Source organism: Streptopelia decaocto (genome assembly GCF_964273445.1).
Source record: "Streptopelia decaocto genome assembly, chromosome: 22".
Classification (NCBI taxonomy): Eukaryota; Metazoa; Chordata; class Aves; order Columbiformes; family Columbidae; genus Streptopelia; species Streptopelia decaocto.
In genome coordinates this window covers 6,018,531-6,041,850 of record NC_138677.1, presented here as the reverse complement: position 1 = coordinate 6,041,850, position 23,320 = coordinate 6,018,531, and the positions used below count along the sequence as shown (strand labels likewise).

The window sequence follows — 23,320 nt, the reverse complement described above, 5'->3', positions numbered from 1 at the left end:
GAAAAGCCAATTAGAGGGCGTGTCTCGGCCCACGTGCTGTGGTTGAGGAAAAGGATTGGCTGGTTGGTGCGGTGTGTATCGGCGTGACCGAAAGGCGCGAAATGCGATGGGCGCACCAGGACGGCTCTGAGGGCGGGTGAGCGGCCCCGGGGTCCCGGGTGAGCGGCCCCGGGCCGGGCGGGCTCACGGGGCTCGGCCTCGGCAGCGTCCCGGTGCCTGCGCCACCGGTTCTCCCTGTGGCGGTGGGGTGGTCGGGGTGGGGCGGCTGGAGTCGGGGGGTGGGCCGCTTCGCGTCGGTCTGCTGCCAGGCCCCGCTGCAGGGCCCGTCCTGCTCCCCGGCTGCTGCCGCGAAAAGTTGCGCCAGGGGAGGTTGAGGTTGGATCTGGGAACAATTTCTTCCCCAAAGTGCTCTGGGGCATTGAACAGGCTGCCCAGGGCAGTGCTGGAGTCACCAGCCCTGGAGGGCTGGACAGACGGACATGAGGTTCTCAGGACATGGGGCAGGGACAGGGTTGGGGAACGGTTGGACTCCATGATCCAACCAAAATTATTCTATGATTCTAACTTGTTTCTCTTCATGTTGAGGATTTGCGATACCTGCTGTGGGGCTGTGCTGGCTGGTGTAAGTGCTTCCCAGGGTCCTCTGTGTCCTCCGCAGCCTTTTCCACCTACGTGCCCCTTTTATTCACTCTCATGCTTGTGTGAGCCCTTGCTGCGTTTCTGCCGATGGCTGTTTCTCTACTACTTTGTCCCCTTGACTAAACAGATTTGACAGAGTAAGAACCCCCGCAGTGCTGTAAAGCCTCACTCAGTAAATAGCAGCCAAGTATTTGATACAGTTCAGGATGTTATAGAAAAGCCACACAGTCAAAAACATGTGTAAGGGATGAAACAGATCAGAAACAAAGCTGATTGCTTTTCTTTTTCCTGTAGAGTATTTTTGGATACGAAGGATGGACTTGTCCGTGATTGGTATTGGAGATGTACAAAATGTGCTTTTGGCGATGCAGAAGAACTTGGAGTGCCCAATATGGTATGTTGGGAGAATAATGTGAGCTCTCTCTTAATATAGTTAATGAGTCATTTGTTTTTGTCTCTTTTTCTTTCTTTTCAAATGTTTTTCAGTTCTGTGGATTATCAGAAAGCAAAAAGAATTGTCTTTTAAGGCTGAGCATATTGATATTTTGTAGGGCTCAAGCGAGAAAGTGCAAAACAACCTGTATTTTGCTCTTGTGTTCTAGTAAATTTTGCTTATCTATTTCAAGCTAAATGCATCAGTCCTCTACCCAGTTAGGAAAAGAAATGTAACTGACTGGATTTTCTTGTTTTCCTTTGTTTTTGTAGCTTGGATGTGATAAAAGAGCCGGTTTCAACAAAATGCGATCACATATTCTGCAGGTAGGTTTGCAATCTTTTTAATTATAATGCTTAGTCAATCTATTCTTATTCTCACAGAATCCCAGAATGTCAGGGGTCTGCACTTCGGTGTGCAGGCGCTTCAGAGAGCGAGCGGAGCACACCGGTTTCACCCCAGGGCTATGGGGGCCTCCCAGCCTTCATCAACTCCAGAGCGATGCCCTTCTAATGCAAGCCCAGCTACATCCCCATCCCCCTTCGAGTCGAGTTTAAAGCTCTCCAAACGAGCCCTGCTCATTCCTGTCCCAGCACCTTTTGCCCCTGCAACATAAACCTTTCCCACGTATCACTGTTTGGACTGGTGTCTTGTAAAACCAGCCGTTATCAGAGAACCCAAAGCCCTGCTTGTAGCACCAGTTGTCCGTGTGTGCTGCTTCAGTGCTAACGATGTATACTGCGTTGTGATAACTTAATGGGTAACTATGTGAGTGGGGGAAATTAATTCTAACTAAGAAATAACTGCAGTTGTAGGATGTGTCAAAGGGGATTGATTCATTCAGAGTAACACCAGATCAAAAATACAGACATTCAACTGAATATTGAAGGATTTCTACTAAGTGGTGCATGCCTAGGCTCAGTTTTAAAGAAATTATAAGCCTCTCTTTTGTTACCACTGTGATTATTCTTTTTTCCGAGGTTCTGCATGTTCCAGCTCCTCAGCAAAAAGAAGAAAGGTGTGATACAGTGTCCGCTGTGCAAGACTGAGGTCACCAAGAGGTAATGCAGCTTTGCAGGTGGGCTTGGGGATGAGAAGTTTGAACTTGAAGGAAAAGTTAATCATTGTCTTAATATAAAAAAGAAAAGGTGGTTATTAAGTAAACTCGTTTTCTAGAGGAGCAAGTCTGCAGTGCCTTATCTCAGTAGAAACTTTTTCCAAGTGGTCGCAGGTGAAGACACCACCCTTAGCAACTGTTTGTGCGGACGAGTATAGACTGTGTTATTGTTCAGTCGTTACAATTTATTTCTCCGTGCTAAACCTATGTGGGGAAAACCACAAAATCTTCACTTTGTGATGGTTTTAATTCCTGTAGAAATTGTTCTTTTGGGGGATTGTGTTGTTATCCCTTGGCAATAACATCTTATTGTGTCCAGCTGTGGCCCCTCAGTTCCAGCAGGACAGGGAACTGCTGGAGAGAGTCCAGCGCAGCCACCAAGATGCTGAAGGGAGTGGAGCCTCTCCCGGGTGAGGAAAGGCTGAGGGAGCTGGCTGTCTCATCTCCCACTTGGAGTTTTACTGCTTTTTTTTGTGCAGCCTAAATTCTAGGAGGACTATTCATAGTCGACCTGTACATTTGTCTTAAAACAACTCATGTGGTGATGTTGTTTCAGAAGTCTGAAAGACAATTCCAGATTTAAGCAACTAATTGAAGGATTGCTGGAAACTATCCATGCGTTCGAGCTTGACACTGGAGTAAAGTGTAAGTGGTCTGAATGTATATCCCCCCCCTTTTTTTGTAAAATAAGATTTTGGCATTTGTATTGTAATTAGTTACAGGGTATTTACTTACTGTGCAGTACTTTAGCTGTATATATGCTGGTTATGTAGGGTCTGTTTTATTAATATTTCATACCTGTTGTCTTGCTCAGTGTAAGAAAATATTTTTGCTTTTCTTTCCTGTTGACATTTTCCAGTTTTAAACAGTCGTCACGTTCCTAAAACATCCACAGAAGCCACCGCTGCTGAGCTCCTGTGTAAGGAAAGGTCTGTCATCCAAAGCAAGGGCTTCAGAAACAGGAAAAAAAGTGCTACAGGAAATGGACAAGAAAACTGCACCTTGGTATTTTTTCCCCTAATTTATTTTTATGGATTGTGTAGTGGGTTTTTTTGGAATGTGCATAAATAAATGGAATAAGAGACTCTGGGTTGCTCTCAGGTCACTGTTTGACTTGAATATGATTGCAGACAAGGACATCTAAATGGTTTTTGTCCCTTCCAACCCCTGACATCCTGGGATTCTGTGAATATTAAATAGGATAAAACTGTGAATGATTTTAGCTGTTAAATGCATGGTAATTGTTTCTGTTCAATCACTGATATCAGTATGATAAGTTACATGTGTTAGGTTCTTGATTTAAATTCATAGTTCATCTGTATCAGCCCCCCCTTCTGCAGTTTAAATAATTACTACTTATTGTTTTGAAGTAACGTGCTGTTACAAATAACCTTGTATTCTCCTGTTGGCAGGAAGCTCATGAGGATGCTCCGCTTACAGATACTGGGGGCAAAAGGTGTTCCCTAAGAAACAAAAAGCAGAAATGCGATTCTCAGAAAGGGATTTATATAGAGCTCGGTAAGATCTGCTGTTGAGTTGTATCTAATGCTTGCAAAGTAGGGAAAGGTGATGACGTTCAAAGTCTTTATAAACGGTAATGTCTCCTTAAATGAGATCAAAGGGACAAATGATGGACAGTTCAAAGCTGGTAAATCAAAGGGGTTTTTACATAGTTTATTATGTTGTGGGAAATAACGCTACTGTAGTAAACCTCTACTGCTCAGCGTATGAGATACAAAGAAGATCCTTATGGATGTGAATGAAGATGTTGTTACAACTAATGATAACTACTATTTTCTAAACAATATTAAGCTTTGTCATCAGTGTTTGAGGCTCTAGTTGATAACCAGAGATAAGAATGGAATCAAATTGAAGAAAGAATATTCTGTCTCTCCTCGCTTTTCAGAGCTTCCTTTTTATCTGGTGCTGTCTGCTGCTAGAAACAAGACAGATGCCGTGTGTCGTCTGTTTTCTCCCCCTTCCTTCTAGGAAGGAATTACTCCTTTTAATAGATAGTGTTCATTGCCTCTTTTTTATTCCTTATGGCTTCCATGAGCCAGCACTGGGCCCTTGTGGCCAGGAAGCCAGCGGTACCTGGGGTGGGTTAGAAGGGGTGGTCAGTAGGTCAGAGAGGTTCTCCTGCCCCTCTGCTCTGCCCTGGGGAGACCACACCTGGAATGTTGGACATTCTGGGATTCTACCAAGATCAGTCAAAGGATCTGAGACAGATGTTTGAATATATTGCTCTGACTTCCAGTTCAAAACTCTAAATACTAGCAGCTGTTTTTCTCTGTATCCATTCAACCAGAGTAACAGCTCATTTGTTTTTAGGCTCTGATTCATCTGAAGAGCTTTTTAAACAGGCAAACAATGCTGGGTAAGTAAAGGTGATTAAGGAATTAATCTTTTCTAAAGACAGTAGTTCCGTTTGTTGTACAATATTCTTTAAAGCTGTTTTCTGAATGTTTTGTAGATCTTCAATAGAAAAGCATGTACTATGCTTTTGAAAGTAAATGTTCAATTCAGGAATGTGGGAGGGGATTAAAAAAAATGGCCTGAAATTCTGAAGGGATCTGGTTGCAGTGAACGTCAGTTGTGCAGCCTGACTTCTCCAAAAACTGCTTTGCAAAGCGAAACGGGAAAAATAAGCATCATCTTCTGTTTGTTGTGATTTTTCTCTGTGATGAAAGTAGATTTCCCTTCTCAGCAGGTTACAAGACAAAGAAGCGCTTCTGATTTCATCTCAAGAAAGCGCAGAAGAGCTCAAGAGTGCTGAGAAGGGGAATGAATATCCTTGCACTACACAGCCCGACAAGCTGGGTGCTGAAGAAGTAATTCTACCCAATGTCATAGGTGTGTTTATTATTTTGGTGACAAAAATGGTTAAGCTTGAACGAAAGACCACAAGTTAATGTTTAGATTTCATATGATTAAATACACACTTGCAGTCTTGTGCATTGTAGTTTTGTTGATGCCTCCAGCTAGTGACACTATAATGCAAGACTATACCCATAGACTAGATACTTAAAGTGTGGATATTCTGTGCACAGGAAAAGGAAGGGGAAGAAAAGGTAACTTGATCAAGGTGCAAAACTTATTCTATTCTACGTAAGCTGTATTATTCCTTATAATACAAGTTGAGAGCACTGTCTGGTAATTCATGTAAGAAGCTGCATGTAACATGTCATATGTAATTTTATCCTTCTCCCTTTAGAGGGAGATTTGTGCAGTGTAAGGTTCTGGTTTGGGGTGAGATAAGAATGGTTCTTTTATAACAAAGTAGCTATTAAGCTTGTCATTGTTCTTGTGTGTCTAAAATAGAGCTTAATAATTTATGATCCCTATAAATCTTCAGGTGCAAGGGATCTCTCGAAGGAAGGCTCGCGCAAGGAAAGCACTCGGAGCATCGCTGAATGTGCCAAACCTGCCCAAGGGAATGTGACTGAATACCAGAGTTCCCCTTTAAGTGTTCTCCCTGCAGAGCTCACAGAGCAGCGTGACAGTCCCGTAAGGAATGGGGATACATCTTTCTTTAAGAACACAGAAGAAATGGATGTGGAGCAAACTCTATGCGATAGTAATAGCGAAGAGTTCGACTTCAAAGAGAGCAGGGAGAGCAGATTGGATAAAAGCAAGGAAATAGATATTGCACAAAGCACGGAAGCTGCAGGAATAGATGAACCTGAGAATGATTCTCTCAATGACAAAGAACTTCCTCTGGAGAAGCTGCTTCAGCCAGAGGCGCTTGACTGTGCTGCCCTGAATCAAGTCTCTAGGAAGAGGCTGAAGCGAAGCATTCAGAAAGTCAATGAATGGTTTTCAAAAAGCGAGGAGATTCCGTCTCACGATGATTCTGCTGGAGCAACTGACATTTCGTGTGAAGGAGACACATCTTTATCAGACAAAGAATCCTGTGTTTCACAAAAGACTGACCCTATGGTCGATTCCAAGGAAACTGCGGTGGCTGAAGGAAATAAGAGATGGTCAAAAGAAACAGCAGATAGTATCAAAGACAAAATATTTGGGAAAACATACAAGAGAGAGAGGAAGTCAAATCCCCCTTTTGTCTTTAGAGATGTTTTACCTACCAAAAAAAAGGAAGATGCAGCTGCTGATAAGTCCTGGAATAACTCCAGCAAAGACAGAGTAAAACGGAGAAGGAAGACTGTCAGTGTCCTGCGACCCGAGGATTTCATCAAGAGAAAAGATGTAGGGGAGGCAGATGGGTGCCCTGAAGGTGTTGATTTGTGCCTTGGAGATGCTGAAAAGAAAAGATGTGAGGAAAGCTCTGCTGTTGATGAGAGTCGCCTCTCTGAGAACAAAGAGGGTAATACAGTGGCAGAAGTTGAGGAAGGAGGAGGATCCAGGTGGAAAAAAGCTGCTGAAAAGGTGACTGGCAAGCACTGTGACGCGGAGCCGGATTTGAATAACTCCAATCAGAAAAACACTAAAAAAAATGGTTCCGCAGCAAAAAGAAGCAGGCGTTCTACCAGAACCATGTGCGCCCTGCAGTTAGTAGTGGACAGAAACTCCCTGTCCCCTGATGCAGCTGAGCCCCAGATCGATAGTTATCCAAGCAGTGAAGAACCAAGGAAGGCCGATTCGGAGCAAAGACAAGTCAGGCGCAGCAGGCGCCTTCAGTTACTTTCTGAAGAAATGACGAAAGAAATGGGAAAAGGAGTGATTAAGGGAGCGAAAAAGCATGAGAGCGACCCCGAAGGGTCTTTCTCTGGAGTCCAGAGGAACGTGTTGGTTCACGCTTGTGAGTGCAAAGAGCAGCGTGAGCCCCGCAATGCGGTGAGTGACCAGCCACTCGCTGATCTGAAGGGTGGGGATCTGGAAGCAAATGAAATGCAGATCAGTCTAAAGAATTCATTGGATGCTGCAGGAGCTGGAAAAATTCTCCTCAATCCTACATCTTGTCGTCAGCACTCAAATTGTGGTTCCTTGGCACCTGATACGGCTTCTCAAGAAAGTGAAATACGAGGAAGCCCTTTGCTCCTAGAGCCGCCCTCAATGGCTTCCCCCCTGCCTGAAGAGGCGTCTGAATCTCCTGCTGCTCTTGCCCAGGGTAGCAGACACGATACGCTAGAAGTTCCAGGTGACTTAAGAACTGAGAAGTTGCCAGTGGCTAAAAATGGTTTGGAAGTGACCGAGGAAGTTGAAGACGGTGAGTTAGACATGCAGTATCTGCGGAATATATTTAGGCATTCAAAACGCCTGTCGTTTAGCCTTTATCCTGCTCCTGTGAAGGCGCGTGCAGTAGGAGATGCTGCTTCCGAAACTCTAAAGAGATCGTGTGCTGATCAGGGAGAAGATAAGCGTAACAAATATTTAAAAACAGAAAGCTTGCAAGAGAGAACGGAGAGCTTGAGTAGGGCTTGCGGGAAAGAGCCACCTAAAGCCAAGGAATCTTGTGTTAGTCCTGTGACTTGCTTTGTTGGTGACACTGAATGTGCGCAGGCAGAGGATCATCAAGATGTTTCACAGGTTGCAAATCAAGGGAATCTGACACCGATGGGAATGGGTACCGTTGGGACTGAAGGCAAAGACAGATTGCAGAAAGGAGAGCAGGAAAGTGAAAAGGCAGTGTCAACTGACCTACGGATAGGAAGTGAGTTGAGACAGAATCCAGTCAAGAGTAAGAGAAGCCGAAGTGATCAGGATGATACAGAAGAGCAAGTTTGCAAAAGAGCTGATTTAAACACAGTCGATGAAACGTGCAGCAGTTCAGAAAGCGATCAAGCAAGAAGGGCTGAGGGTGTTAATGGCAAAGCACCGCTGCCACGTTTTCAGTACGAATCAATGATTTGTCCTGTAACGTGTCAGCAACGACCCGCTGAGCTCAGCTTTGAAGGCACTGGGAAAAAACGTAGCAAAAGAGAAAGAGAACAAGTAAAGGGGAATGAAGAAGCAGCAACTCAAACTGCTGGCACAGGGATGCTCGAGGGTTTAGTTTCACAGGCTCTGGAAGAGCCTGTTAAAGGGAATAGTGATTTTACAGGTTCGTCTGAGACCCCTGATGGCTTATTGTGCTCTGAGGATGATATTGAGGAGAACCCCAGCTTTTCTGAAACTGACAGGAGAGAGAGATCTGCTGTGTTCGTGAAAAGTAACAACGCCCTGGTAAAAGAACTACACAATCGAAATGTGAGCTCTAAGCCCACATCTCGAGGTATTCCCAGATCTCGAAGAAGAGCGCAGAAACTGCAATCTTCAGATGAAGAATCTAGCGAGGATGAAGAGTTACCGTGTTTTCAGTCACTAATAAATGGCAAATCAGCAAGCACACCTTTGCAGACCAGTAAACAAGTGCCATCTGTGGTAGAGTCTTCAGTAAGTCCCATCGCGTTGCCTCCTTGTGGAAGTAGCGGTGACAATAATGCTCAGAAAACGCCCGGAGCTGCCCCAAGCAGCAGATGTGTTTCGCCAAGCCAGGAATCCGAATGCTCCGTCAACTTATTTTCCTCCCAGTCCAACATGTCTGAAGAATCAGTTGATGGAGCACAAGAGCTGAAGAAACTGTCAGTACAAGTTCATCCATCCAAACAAGTGGATGAGGGTAAAGAAACTTCTCCAAGTTGTAATTGGGGGCTGAAGAGCAGCAAACCAAACTCCAGAGATGGACGCCAAGAAGAGCAAAACATGGGAGCAAACCCAGGTACAAACTCAGATTTATTTTTAATCTCTGCGACTGTGTTTGTCGTGTCATCACACTGAGGTTTTTTGGAGTTTGCATGTGTGACACGATATTCTTCAAAATGTTCACTTAAACGACATCTGTGCTTCTAATTGAAGTGTTTTCAAAACCTGCCCCTTTATAGTTAACAGTTGGCTGAAAGGTCCATGTGGTAAGAAGTTATGGAAGAAGTTTGGGTTTTTTTCTTTAACCAATTCAGATTTTCGTCTTCCTTCCTCGAGGTGAAGCGTCTGGATCTGACAGCGAGACAAGTTACATAGAGGATTCATGTGGCCCGTTCTCTCAGGGTGAGATCCTTACTACACAGGTGAGTTTAGGCACTAAATTCCAGTTTGTATTCTGGGATATAAACAAGTACCTGAAAGCTGTGAAGTCGGTGTTGTGGCAAACCGCTTGCTTCATGTTTGTTGTGTCGCTGGATCATTTCTAAGAGCATAATTAATCAAGACCTGTAGAAGTACTGTTGTTGCTGTTTCTAATTTTCAAGTATTATTCAAATAAATTAACCTTGCTGTTTAAAGCTGAGCTTGCTAATGTTGGCACAATTATGTGTCCCCTGCAGCAGAAGAATATTATGCAAAATAACCTAAAAAAACTTCAGCAAGAAATGGCAGCACTCGAAGCAGTGCTGGAGCAGCACGGAAGTCAGGACTGTCAGCTTTTACCTGTCCATAGGAACCTGCCGCATTCCAAGAGCGAAGGAACGCTTGGAATGGAACAAATGAGACGAGAGAGAGGTAAATAGCAATGAAAACCTTGCCCAGCTTTTAAAAAAGCAGTTGTGTGGCTATTGCTAGTTCTTTTTTCCCCTCTACCACAGATCAGTGTTAATTTAAAGTTGAGACGTTAGCAGAATTTTACCTAAATTCAGCTCTTCAGTGAGACGCTCATGTTTTATTCCTAACTTGATATATATATATATGTGACTAAAAGTTTCACAGGTGTTCTAGTGGCTCCGCTATGGATCAGAAAAGAGTAACAATAGAGGCAAAGGTAAGGTAATAAATAAGGAGAGGAAATGACTGCAGTATTTAAACTTAACAGGTACAGCATCAGCGCTCTACCGTGACTACAAAAAGGATGACATTGATTCAAGGAGTAATTTCTTTTCTTTCAGGAAACGCAGATGAGCAGAATTCTGGGACCAGGCTCAACAGTGCATCTGTCTTACCAAATGTCTCTGGAGATGTGACCAGGAGTCCAAGTAAATCCTGCTCCTCTGTAAGGCTTCTTAACCCTCCAAGTGCAGAAGTGACCACTCGTTCTGTGGCAGCTCCAAGTGCTGATAACAGCTGCACTCAGGAGTGTAAATCGACGAGAAGTTCGTGTTTTCCGACATCTGTTCTGCACAATGCAGCTGGGAAAGAAAGTGCAGCGAGTCCCGTTGTGACCAACAGGAAAGAAATGTCAATAGTGGCATCGGGTCTGACTCAAAGCGAGCATGTAAGTATAGTTCAGAAGTTTTAAAGATCATTCGTTAATTGTTCCTGATTACCATCATAATCATCAACACAGAGAGAACTAATATAGTGGAAACTAATCTGACAGGAATCGCAGATCTGTAATACAGCAACGTCGGTCAAACTCACTCCCGAAAACATGAAGAATCGCTGCCTGTAAATGGCATTATTAAGCTTTTGGTGAAGTTGGAACTTTTAAAATGACTGTTTACTGTCTAATGGAAAATGACATTATTCCAAAGCAAGAGGGTTCCATTTCTGGAAAGCCTTGGAGCTGGAAGGGGAAGGGGCTGCTCGGTTGGTTCCCTTCATGTTCTCATATGCTGCTTCTTTACCCAAATTCTGATCAACAGTGAAGATTTCTGTAATTAATCAGTTCGGAATTGCTGATAAACCTGTTCCTACAATGCATTTCCAGGAGGATATTACTTTTGGTTTATAAACTGCTGTCTTTACTTTAGCCTGTTGAATGGTACTGAAATTATTGACTTTTAAGGAAATGCATATGCTGTGTGCCAAGAAAAATCATTACTTTTAAGTAACTATGTTACTGCGTTGTACTCCTATGAACTGAAGTTGTTGGTTGTTATTTTTAACCTGGTTTTCTAGCTATTCATTTTCTTAACTGCTTTTCAGATGGTGGTCCAGAAGTTTGCGAGAAAAACTCAGAGCACTTTATCTAATCGCATTACGGAAGGAACAACCCATGTCATAATGAAAACAGGTTTGTTGGGAGCCATATGAACAAATCCTATATTTACACACCATATGGAATTTTAACTCTAGGCAAACAAACAGGCAGACAGTTCAGCAGTAAATTTGAATAAGTATTATTTTCTTCTTTCTTTTTTTTTTTTTTAAACTTGGGCATCTTTCTTATTCTATTTCATAGAATCACACAAAAATCACAGAATGTCAGGGGTTGGAAGGGCCCTTTCAGTGAGAGGATGTTTTGTTTCCTTGTGTGATTTGAAGTTAATGTTACTTCTTATTTTCTTTGGATTTAATGGACGGGACATTCAAAACTCAAAGATCTCGTTCTCGTTTGCTCTGCAGACAAGGAGCTGGTGTGTGAACGGACACTCAAGTACTTTCTGGGTATCGCAGGGAGGAAATGGGTCGTTAGTTATCAGTGTAAGTATAACTTGTTTTGCAGCTAAATAGTCTCTGCCCTTCTACCACCAATGTACTCTTCACTTGTTACAGTAAAAGCAGCTGCTTTCTCTTCCGAATACTTGTCCTGGTTTGCTGCCCAGTGACAAGTGCCTTTCAGCGCTCTTCATTTAAATCTTAATTTAAATCTTCGAGATGTATGGCATCAGTTAGTGCAAAATTAGTCTTATTTATGAGAGGTAAAAAAAAATCATTACGTTCTCTCAGGCATCATAATGTATTCAGTTTCCCTTAGTACAAGTACTTTTAGTTTAATATAGCAATGAAGTCAGCCTGTTGGCAGTGGAAGAGCAATTTTGCTGGATGAAATGACTTGTCCTGTTCTGATCTTTTTATTTAGGGGTCGTTCAGTCTTTCAAAGAAGGAAGGATACTGGATGAGGTAGGTCTCTTAAGAGTGAAATGTCAAATGTGTAATCAACGCTGTTACATTAATAGATCCATCAGGAGCCTCAGATATTGTCTAAACATTTAATATATATAATGGCTTATTTGATACGTGGGACAGCTGTTAATGTTGTCATACGCTCTCATGTTGCTTTAAGCAAAGAGCCTCCAATTATAATGAAAACCAACTGTTTTTTTCCAAGTAAACTGAAGATATGCAGCTGGTTTTCATACTTTTGTAGCAGGTGAAACTGCATTGGAAGCTTCGGAGAGGTTGCAAGAAGTCGTGGAGAAATGGGAGTTTGAGTCAGATGTAGGCCTGAAATGATCAAATGCAGCACTGTATTTGTTATTAAACTAGACACTAAATGAATGCCTTGAAATAAAGTAGATGTTGAAGATCTAGAGGTTATGTACTGATAATTAATTTATATCAAATGAGACTGTACTGATAAGTTAATCATAGTCTTGGAGTGTGCCCCTTCTTTTATACAGTTTGCTAAACTATGTTTTGACTCTAATTAGTTTCTTTAAAAACTGTCTGTTGCTGCAGGGGTTTCATTGCTGCTCTCAGCCACTTTTTTTTTAAAAGCCTTTTAATTAACTTTCTGTACACACTTAATTGTAAGCTTTCCAGTTCTGAATTCCAGCAACTTCTTCCTGTTCAGATGCAGAGCTCCGACCAGGAAAACCTCCTCGGTCTCTAAGCTCTGCCTGCCTGTTTGTGGTGTGTTCCAGGAGAGCTTTGAAGTTCGAGGAGACGTAATCAACGGGAGGAACCACCAGGGTCCAAGGAGGGCTCGACAGGCTCTGACCGCCAAGGTACGAGCACATTGGGGTGAAATCCTGTCCTGCCGCGACTGTTTCACATGTGCCTGTGCTGGCTGAATATCTGCAAGTTCTTCCGATTTCTCTGCTGTTGTCTATACACAGAGTTGTACAAATTCAGCCTTTTTATACATGAAAGGTGAGAGCAGATATGCCCAAGTGACTCACTATCCATGCTATGACTGTCACATACAACAGCTTTATAATATACATGTAAATTATTTTTTATACTGACTTGACTTACTGGAACTCACACAATAATTGGTACGGGGCACTCTGACATTTAGAAGCGGTTTGTTTACTTCAATACATAATGAACAGACATTTAAAACCAAAGACAGAACCCAAGTACGGACATAAAGCATAGCTGTGGAATATTAAAATACAGCTAGATACATAATTTGGAATATCTTTTTTACTCGGTTCATATAATTAAAATCTATATAGCCTGCATAATTAAAAAGTAATTTATTGACGCTGATTTTAACAGGGTCAAATAAACACAAAGCAAGTGAATGCTGTCACTTTATACCATTGGTATAGGATAGCATGGGGTTGGGTTTTTTTGCTGCTATTCTTTTGTTTTGTAGGTTACAAAGAGCATCAGAAATACTTTGTGAAACAGCGATAGCTTGATAACCAGTCCTAGAATTGCAATCAAACCAGCATATTAAATCTTGTCCTTTAAAGATGCCGTCTGGACTCTGTTAACACGCTCCTTGTTTTTCAGATCTTTAAAGACTTTGAGATCTGTTGCTACGGACCTTTCACTGATATGACTACAGGTGTGTCTGGAGACCCTGAAGGCTGGGAGGCCTCCCATTCCTCTGGGGTGAAATCGGAGTGCTTGGCTCACTCTGAAATGCCTGCACACCAATGCGTGCAGCACGGGGAATAAGCAGGAGGAGTTAGAAACCTGTGTTAGGGCAGGAGATGATGACCTGGTGGCAATGACGGAGACATGGTGGGACAGCACACGTGACTGGAATGTGCTCATGGATGGCTGTGTCCTTTTCAGAAAGACAGGCCAGCCAGGCGAGGTGGTGGAGTTGTTCTTTGTGTGAGAGAGCAACTACAATGTATTGAGTATTGTCCAGGCACGGATGAGGAGCGAGTTGAGAGTCTATGGGTGAAAGTTAAGGGGCAGCCTGGCAAGGGTGATACTATTGTGGGTGTCCATTACAGGCCACCAGATCAGGGTGAGGAAGCTGATGAGGCCTCTCCAGACAGCTGAGAGCAGCCGCACAGTCACAGGCCCTGGTTGTGGTGGGGATTTTAACTTCCCTGATGGTTGTTGGCAGGACTGCTCGGCCAGCAGCCACAGGCCAGGGGGCTCCTCCAGTGCCTTGACAAGAACTTTGTGATGCAAAGGGTGGAGGAGCCAACTGGAAGAGGTGCACTGCTGGACCTCATCCTCACCAACAAGGAGGGTCTGGTTGAAGGGGTAAAGGTTGAGGGCTGCCTTGGTTGCAGTGACCATGAGATGGTGGAGTTCAGGATCTCCTGTGGCAGGAGCAGGATAGCAAGCACAATTGCAAGCCTGGATCTCAGCAGGGCAAACTTTGGCCCTCTCCATCATCTTTGCCAAGTGTTGGGAAACGGGAGAGGTGCCTGAGGACTGGAGGAAAGCAAATGTCACTCCAGTCTTCACAAAGGGCAGGAAGGAGAACCCGGGTAACTCTAGACCGGTCAGCCTCACCTCTTATTCTCTACTAAGGTTTACATTTCTTTGAAACTATGCTAGTTTATATCATAGAATGAACACGAGGCCTTAGGAAATAGCCTCGGTGATACAAAACATCTGTTTCTCTGATTTCTTCAGAACACCTGGAATGGATGGTGGAACTTTGTGGTGCCTCCGTGGTGAAGCAGCCTCATCTGTTCACACACACCAGGGTAAGACGAATGAACGTTACACTTCACATAGTGGAGGGGCTATAGTTACAAAAGCCACGTGGTGGGAGATGACGTGCAAGAAGCCTTTAGTTTAGTCACAGCAACCCTGGAAAGAAATCACAGAAAAACCTCAGGAATTAACGTCTTTCTCTCTCTACAACCACTTTTTACAGTCCTGTCTGAGGCAATGCGCTGGAGCAGAGTTAGCCCGGTTATCGCTCTCTGCAGATGGGTGCGAGAGGGATTTATTTAATGACAGATAACTAGCAGTTTTATGTTCTTATCTTGATATCCTAGAATTCTACTCCTGTCGTGGTTGTGCAGCCAGATGCTTGGATGGAAGACGTGGATTATGGAGGTAAAATGACTGTCATGGAGTGTCTTTATCACATCAGGCCTTTCAATAGTTAAATATCAGAGAGGTGTGTGGAGGAATTGAAATAAAATCCTGCTGCATCTGGAGATGGAGGTTTGTCTTGGAAGAAAGCTCTGTATTATCTCCGGAATCAGCAACGGAGTCTGGCAGGCAAACCCTGTTCTGGGCTCAGCTGTCCTGGATTCCACCAGAAACTTCTCTGACTGGAGAAAATTTCTAAAAAGTGAGGAATTGTGCCCTCGGAGGACGAGTGAGATCCAGGAGAAAGCCTTAGGGGGGACGAGATTGGTCTAGAAAGAATATCTAGTGACAAAGCATTAATCGATCTACAGCTTTGCATTTTATTTCTTTAATCAAAATGCTCCAGAAAAAACACGACACTTTGCAAGTGTTCCGGACTAACTTACTTTGGAATGAGATAGTGGGAGTTATGGAATGAATGGGAGCTAGTTAGGCTACAGTGGAGTTCAACACAGAAGCGGAGCAGGAAGATGATGTAAAAACAACCACCATTTCCATGGCGCTAGGAAAACGAGAACATACAAAGATCCTGAAACGGTGCAGAACAGTCTGGGAGCACTTCAGTAATTTTCTGTTGCTTCTCTCTTAACGAGACTCATTGCTTGTCATGGGCCCGGTGTGCCTGAGCAGGTGGAAACTGAGGCTCTGCCACCGAGGTCCTAAATTAAACGTAACAAGGACTGTGCTCTTTGCTTTGCGTGTTTATTTGACGGTGTTCACAACTCACCGCCAAACAGCTCTTCTTTTAGCAGCAGCAATATTACCCGCGTTGCTAAAAAGAGTGGTGGTGCCACTTCGCTGGTTTTAGACTCTTGTTTTTTATCAAGGCCTTTAAAATGTCAAAGAAAAAGCAAATAGCTTCATCAGAAGGATATCAGCAAGCTCACCTTAAGCTTGGTTTAACTCATGGATAACAGTTTGATGGGTTGTGTCTTTGTCTTACAGCGATCCAGCAAAAAGCCAACGTTGCCATGGTGACTCGAGAGTGGGTATTAGACAGCGTCGCATGCTACAAGTGCCAGGAGCTGGATACTTACCTGGTGTCGTAAGGGCGACACGCGGTTCTCTTCTCGTCGCTCACGAGTTCTCATCAGTGCTGATAGTCTGGTAACTATTTTAAGGACCGAGAATTTTTAAGTCACGCAGAGATTATGTGCATGTTCTTGTTCAGAGTGAAATAACTACATTTTATTAGCAATAAACTTACTTAGCATTACCATATAAAGACGGTATTACCTACTGTTCTTTAAAGACTGACACTTCTCATTTCAAAATAGTCCTTTAAATTAATGTAAAACAAATTTTTAAAGTTAGAAAATGTAGAATGTGGCTTCCGCAGAGAAATGGTGATGCGCTATTTACCCCTGCAGCCCGTTCCGGTTTATATATTTCAGGACATTTTGGAGACAGTAATTTAAAAGGGTAATATTGGGCTCAGGGCTTGTATTTAAAACACACTTGCACTCCTGAGTAACCTCCATATTTTCATGTTGCATAAATACATACCCTGAATAAGGGTGTATACCAACACAATGCGATATTATTTCGTGATTATCAGCCTGGTTAATTTAGGCCATGGATTATATAAACTGCTCTCCTCTTGTATATAAAAACACCAACTTGCCTTAACCAGGAAAAACAGCCCCTAAGAGCCAACACTTGATTCTCAACACAAACCAATCCTTAAAACCACGAGCTGGTACCAGGGCTGTGTCAGTCGTATCTCTGACAAGTGCATGTGGCACTATGAAGAGACAATAAACAGATGCACTTTAGTGTCCCAGTGACCTATAAAAAGCCCTATAGGATTCTGCTGTGATAGTCCGTGCCTGCAAAATGAGACTGCAAAGAAATTGCTTTTTATGGAAGAAAATATGTTCTCTGTTTCTGTTGCCAAGCAATTCAGCTTCATAAATAATTTTGTACTTTCAGAGCAGAAAAAGAACCTGTTTTCATGAAGTTGTTGTTTGAAAAAATCAGTTCAGTGCTCAGATGCTGCTGGGTTATCTTGGAAAGTTATGGAAAGTATGTTTATAAATATTGGAATGCTCAAAGGAAATAAAATAATTTTGGGAAGTATTTGACTTGCTTGTTCAGCTCTTTGTACGTGCATCAGTCCCTCGGCATCTGCACTGAGCCTGGATGAAAAACACCCCCAGTGCAGCCTCCCGCACGGGGAGAGACTTCCCGAGGAGGCCAGGAATGTGCATTGCCATTTCAGAGCCGCAGTCAGAACTGTCATTTCTATCAAGCTGAGAAGCAACTGTGTTATCAAGCATCGTGCCCCTCACTGGGCGTTGCTGCTGGAAGCATTTGCTGGGTGGACACACATTCCTGTTCTCCTCTGTGTGACGATATTTCGTAACTCTCGAGGCTGTTTGACCCAGCCTCACCGTCAGACTGAGCTCCTCTTATCTCCAGAGCCCACACTGGTTGGTTTGTGTTTGTGTTTTGGGTTTTTTTTTCCATAATCTCCATTTCAAAAGGCAGCTGTGGAGGATGACTAAATGCTGCCTGTTAGATGTGAGAAGGCCAAGCAAGACTGGTTTGCATCTGCCACTGTGAAATTGTCCCTCAGATCTTGACACAAAGGTTTGTTCTTTCTAGCAGGTAAGGTTCTGGCTCCAGGTAGATAATTGTCTGGAGGAATAACACTTGTGACTTGTCCTTTTTTCACTTGGAGGTGATTAGATTAGATCTGGAAACTCCGTTTCTAGTACAGTAAGTATCATCTGTGAACTTTTGTAGTAGCCTGGATCTCGTTTAAGACTGGAATGAAGCGAAATGGTTTGAATAAGTATGTAGCTCGATAAAGGAAGGATGTGCTTCCAGAGAAGCAGACAGTTTAAGGGGAATAGATGTGGAATTCATATTAATTTCTCTAGTCTGACTTCCAGCTTCAGTACTAAAGCCGCAGCACTTGGAGCTCCACATCTGCTGTGCAGGTTGGAAATGCCACTTTATCCAGGAGGATCAAGCTGCATTTCCTCCCTGTTCACTCCTGTGCAAGAGCAGCTTTCTTTTTGAACTTTGCAGGGTAGGAAGCCTCTGAGGTGAATGCATTTCTGAGACGTGGCTAAGCCAGGCGGTGCCTTTTACAGTAATTACCTGCGGATAACGAGTAGCAGAATCGAACACTGTTCAAGAACTAGACACCCAGCTGAAGGGCTGCATACAACCTGTCCTAATAAGCAGCGTGTGCCTTTTACCCTATTCACTAAGGTGAGGGAAGAAACAGAGGGAAGGCTGGTGCTTGCTGGAGGTTTGCCTGAGGCTTTGCCATCAGGTGAGTCCTATATTTGTAATTAAAACTGCTCTGCTTTTGTCACCCAACAGGAGCTTTTCTCCATGCAGCTGCATCAGGGTCAACTTCCAAGAAACCCGAGCTCTGCTGTAGGTGTCCCTGCCCCGTCCCTGCTCCCAGCTGCACAGGAATCTGTTGGATGCAGCTTTGAGCTGGTATTTTGGTCAGGACTCTGACACCGCGCTCAGGCCGTGCTTTCTCCGGATTGGTAGGAGCAATACTTTACAGTATGGAAGTTCTCAAACCTATGCGAGGGGTTGCAGCAATTGAATTATTTCCTTCCCTGTTTCTCTAGGCTATTAAATGCTAAGTAATTCCTAATGCAAAGGAGAGGAATTTAGTATTTTGGGGGCACAAAGTACAATCTGTGCTAACAAGAGCAAACCTTGCACCAGGGCGCTCACAGGCTGGTTTGTCTCGCAGCCGCTGCACCAGCATCGCTGCAGCCCGTCCCTTTCTCCCTGTAAGATGTTGAGCATCCTTAGCATCTGATTCCAGCTCATACATTCTGCCTGTTGCCTGGCTGTGCCGTGCACGGTTTGTTCTTTACCTCACTGAGCCGTGCAGAGCAGGAATCGCAGCACCAGGTTCATCAGAAACACTGAACCCAGCTCTTGTCTGCTGTAGCGTCTGAAATGGGGCACAGCCCGAAGCCTCAGGCCCTGTGCCGATGTCCTGGGGCTGCTCCTGCCTTTCTCTCCAGCACAAATGACTTGAAGTTTGTCTGTGAAGCTGCTTTATCTCACCAGAGAAACTTAACAAGCCATGGGGGGGCAGAAGCTGTCCAGGGCTTCTAACATATGGGAACAGATTCCTGGTTAAATTAATGTATGTTAATTAGGCATAGCTTTGTCTTGCATCCTTATCAGCCGTGCTGATGTGGAGGCCAGCAGAGAATAAGCAGCCTGTTCCCAGCTCAGCCTGCCCTTTACGTTTTGCTGCTATGGAGTTCTGCATTGACAGAGCCCACTCGGGTTGCGCTGGTGGTGGTGGAATAAATGCGTAATTGCTGTTTGCTTCACAGCGATTGTGGAGCTTGCAGACTGAAGCAACGGGGAGAGGTTTGTGGACTGTAGGGGGTAATTAAGCATCAAAGTAAAAATATTACTCAATAGTTAAAAGCCCTTTGTGACTGGCAATGTTGAATTTTGACGTAGGATTCTGCTGCTTCTCAAAGGGAGTTTTTGGTCTTTAAGAGAACTAAACAGCAGCCGTTCTCCTGGAACATGGTGCAGCACATCTGTATCTAAAACGTTTGCGGTGCCTCTGATGTTTTCCTCCTCTCTATACCAGACCTTTCCTGCATAAGGGGGCGCGACTGAGCCATATTGTCACTCCTCTTTTCCTTTTTGTCCCCGTTCCTTGTTCAGAACTCTTTAACATGCAAAAGTCTGAGTCCGCCACAGCTGCTGATATTGGAGACACCTGCGTGGCGTGGGCGCCAGGACGGGCAGGCTGGAGGAGTCCAGTGCGGGAGATCCCAGCTGGGCTCGTTTAGCCTGGAGAGGCTAAAGCAGGAGCGGGTCGGGGTATAATTAAGAACCCCCGTTAACACAGCTGCAAAATGAGGGCAGTTTTTACTCCAACCTGAACACACAGGATGGTGCCAGCACGTGTTTTTTTCCACATCCCGAGATGTGGGCTCCTCAGGAGACGAGGTGACTTTTCTGTGGGTGCCTTAAATGTGGAATGGTGTTCTTTGGGATTCTGTGGAATTGTATTTTGATACTTGACCTTCTAATAGAGCCGATGAGCGGCAATGACTACATGCGTAGCTTTTTGCTGAAGTAGTTTACTCTTCAAAATCCTCCCTCTGTGTTTGGATCCATACACAAAGAGTTATTTCCTTGCAGATCTGAAGCTGTTTGTAAGAGAGCAGCTTATTCATGGATGCAATTAGACCACTTGTCTGCCTTATTACTAGAGTTAATGGTAAATCAAAGAAAGATTCAGTATGTTCCTATAATTATTCTTGGTCATTTGCTGGATTGTTTTCATCGTGGGTCTGGTGTCGCTTTGATTTTGCTGATATCATGGATAAAAACCTTGTGCATGATCTAGAATGATCCATCTTGGTAGAAAATGCCCATGAATTCACCTGGTTCACAGGACAGATGATGCGAGCTGAGGCGGAGCAGTGAAGGCAAGAGCTTTGTCCTCCTCTCCTTGTGTTGTTCTGGCTCTTCTATAGACGTATATTCTGCTGTGCTGATCAGCAATAATAAATATTCACCTCTGCATTGATTGTGTGTTTTGAGAAGCGCACCTTGCAATGCAGCAAAGGTAGTGAGATATATTGATTTGTATTATGGCTCATAGAATAGTTCGGGGTGAAGGACCTTCCCAGCTCCCCAGTGCCCCCCCTGCCACGAGCAGGGACATCTGCACCAGCTCAGGGTGCTCAGAGACGGTGAGAAATGCCAATGAAATATAAACCGGGAGATTGACAGGGAGGAAATGTCACGTCCGGACTGTGTGATGGACACCAAATGCGCCCGGTGCCACGGTTTGCATGGGTGCCACCCTGTGGAATATGATTTGTCTGTTTGTCTTTGGATGGAGAGGAAAACCCCACGAGAGAGGATGTGGGGGTTGTGCGCTGCTGGGCACACACGCCGTTAACGTCCTGTTGGGTCTGATCCAAAAATTCTGGACAAAAAGAAGTATTTTTAGTGTGGGAACAACATTCCTACCTGTAAATGTGGGAAACGGGGGCTCTGGGGTTTCCCTGCCACCCCCGGTCTGTGCTGGGAGCACTTTCAGCTTTGCCGTCAGCACCAAGTCCCAACACAGATTGATCGTCTTGGAAAAGACTCTTGTTAAATGTGTTCAAAGCAAATATTTACTAAACAGAATAGATCATGCAAAGTCACCTCAAAATACCATCTTTTTTTCCAAAAGATATTAAATAAGCATCACTAGCAGCCACCGGATCCAGGAGGAAACGGAAACTCCCCTGTATTAATTGCTTGGTTCCGTTCCAAAGGCAGCTCATGGAAATATACAGACTGTTTCCATATATGTATCTTATCTAGCGCTCCTTTCTCCTCTCTGCAGTGCAACAGATTGCACGTTCATGCGCTGAGTTCTGGTGCAGGCGCAGCACTAAATAATCAGATTGATCCGCAGCTGAAACGCTTCCAAAACTGCTGGCGCAACCATCTGATTTCTTCATCGGAGCCTCGTCACAACAAAACGGGTGAAAGAAGGGACTTTGCTCTTTGTCATTTTGTGCCTGGGGCTGGTATGTTGAGTTTTTTTTTCCCAAATTCGCATGATTTGACCATCGCTTCCTCCGCTGTCTCAGCCCATAAGACAAATGGGTTTTTGCCGGAAATCGGAGCGTGTGTGACTCCCAAGGGCTCCTCCTTGCAAATGCTTTTATTTCAAGGCAAACAGGCCCATCTCTCATTGAGTGTCCAGTTAACTGCAGGAGTATCTACATCTTTGGAGGAGTTTACCCCGTTCCGGCAGATTAGAGTGAGAAAAGAGGGAGAGAAATGGGTAAAGTCTGAGAAAATCAACCCCGTGAAGGTGGGAAGGGAGAGAAGCTCATGGAGAAAAGGGGGGCAGAGGAATTAAAGTTGCGGTGACGTTTTTCGCCTTTGCATGATTTTAGGGTTTGTTTTGGGGCAGCTCCTGTGTCCTGCCCTGAGTTTGCTGTGAGAAATGTCACATCTGCCCATGGGAAATGCTGGTCCTGGAGCTGCTGTCTGCAGGGCCTGGGGATGGAGGGGGGAGAACGGAGCAAAACTGGACAAATGCACCATGTATAGGGGCTCCCGGTATCAAATCCCACCTATGGAGACCATCCTGCCCCTGAGGGACCTGTAACTGCCCCCATGTCATACCCGGCTGGATTTTAACACAGCTAAGCCAGACTATTCTAATGGTGATGGAGTTGCAAGGCTGAGCTTGAGAGAGCAGGAATCAACCTGTCTGTGCAAGAAAGGAGCAGAAAAGCAGGTTTGGGAATGGCTCAATAGGTAACTTGCCTGGGGACAACGCAGAAGGAGGAATTTTGACTTGGTAGGAGGTATCCCTAAGAGAAAGAAGCAGAATGATGTCATGTTTCTGCTCCGTACCTGGTGGCATCTCTGCAGAACAGATTTGTCACGTTTAAATGGCACCAAGCCTGAGCTGCTCGGTCGCTGGACACTCTCTCCTTGGAGAGATATTCCCCATAGTATCTATTGCTAAGAACAACGGGCTGCCAGGCTGATTAATTAGTGCAATGCATCACTCTCTATCCAGAAGCGTATGGACAGCTGCTCCTGCTGCTAAAAATACATTATTAAACAAGAGAGATTGGAGGTTGCCGGGTCAATCAGAGCAGAAGGTGCGAGGCCGATGGCTCTGGAGCAAGCGCTCTCGTTCGTTCCTGGAAGGGCGGAGGTCTGAGCAGCCTGGGAGCGGATGTGAACGTTCCAAAATACCCCCGAGGCACCTGCAGTTTGCACTGAGAATGAACACTTCGCATCCTTTGCATTTATTTCTCTTTGAGCGTCCATTCTACTTCCTTTTCCCTTCAGCCCGCTGATTATTAATCTTACAGGTCATGGAACTTTATTAAAATAATACACCAGGAAGGATGCCATTAGGGATTAATAAAGCCTTTATATATTTTTTTTTCAATAACTTAAGTTCGTATGGTCAATACTATTACCCTAAATACCAGATTAATTAGTAAAGATGGGACTGCTGACAGGAAACTGCCAGTGGAACATTATCCTGCCTTGGATGGTGCCCATTACTTAACATTTAAAACACAACAAATTCTTGCACCCAGGTCAGTTTGCACCCAAGTTTGCACCCAAAGGACATCACACGTAGGGCAGGGTGACAGTCACGCTGTGGCCGAGCCGAGGGGGTCTCAGCACCCCCAGACAGGGACTGGATCGGAGCGTGTGTGGCAGCTCAATGGCAGCGCTGACGTTTCCGTTGGCATCCCAGGCACGAGCCGTGGGAACGCTGCCCCACCAGAACT

At 44.4% G+C, this 23,320-nt stretch overlaps 1 protein-coding gene across 5 annotated transcripts; it reads left to right on the top strand.

Moving 5' to 3' along the window:
• Positions 1 to 51: 51 nt before the first annotated feature.
• BRCA1 (BRCA1 DNA repair associated) lies at positions 52 to 17,108 on the top strand. 5 transcript variants are annotated; one of them, XM_082070682.1, is made up of 21 exons: positions 52 to 136; positions 934 to 1,033; positions 1,345 to 1,398; positions 2,053 to 2,133; positions 2,746 to 2,834; positions 3,049 to 3,194; positions 3,602 to 3,707; positions 4,521 to 4,566; positions 4,900 to 5,042; positions 5,545 to 8,850; positions 9,111 to 9,196; positions 9,452 to 9,626; positions 10,007 to 10,332; positions 10,986 to 11,073; positions 11,406 to 11,483; positions 11,863 to 11,903; positions 12,647 to 12,730; positions 13,467 to 13,521; positions 14,559 to 14,632; positions 14,930 to 14,990; positions 15,975 to 17,108. In XM_082070682.1, exons 2-21 carry the CDS (start codon positions 954 to 956, stop codon positions 16,076 to 16,078), a joined length of 5,223 nt encoding a protein of 1,740 aa, XP_081926808.1. In that variant the 5' UTR covers positions 52 to 136; positions 934 to 953; the 3' UTR covers positions 16,079 to 17,108. The 5 variants fall into 5 exon arrangements, with proteins under 5 accessions (XP_081926808.1, XP_081926806.1, XP_081926805.1 ...); XM_082070680.1 differs by having other exon boundaries at positions 4,897 to 5,042; XM_082070679.1 differs by having other exon boundaries at positions 58 to 136; positions 2,069 to 2,133.
• Positions 17,109 to 23,320: the final 6,212 nt, after the last annotated feature.

Excerpts from the sequence above, each read along its gene's own strand:
- BRCA1 (XM_082070678.1), top strand. The coding sequence starts at position 102 with ATGCGATGGGCGCACCAGGACGGCTCTGAGGGCGG. Across the intron at positions 3,195-3,601 it reads GACAAGAAAACTGCACCTTG|GAAGCTCATGAGGATGCTCC; the intron begins GTATTTTTTCCC and ends TCCTGTTGGCAG. Across the intron at positions 13,522-14,558 it reads TTTCACTGATATGACTACAG|AACACCTGGAATGGATGGTG; the intron begins GTGTGTCTGGAG and ends TGATTTCTTCAG.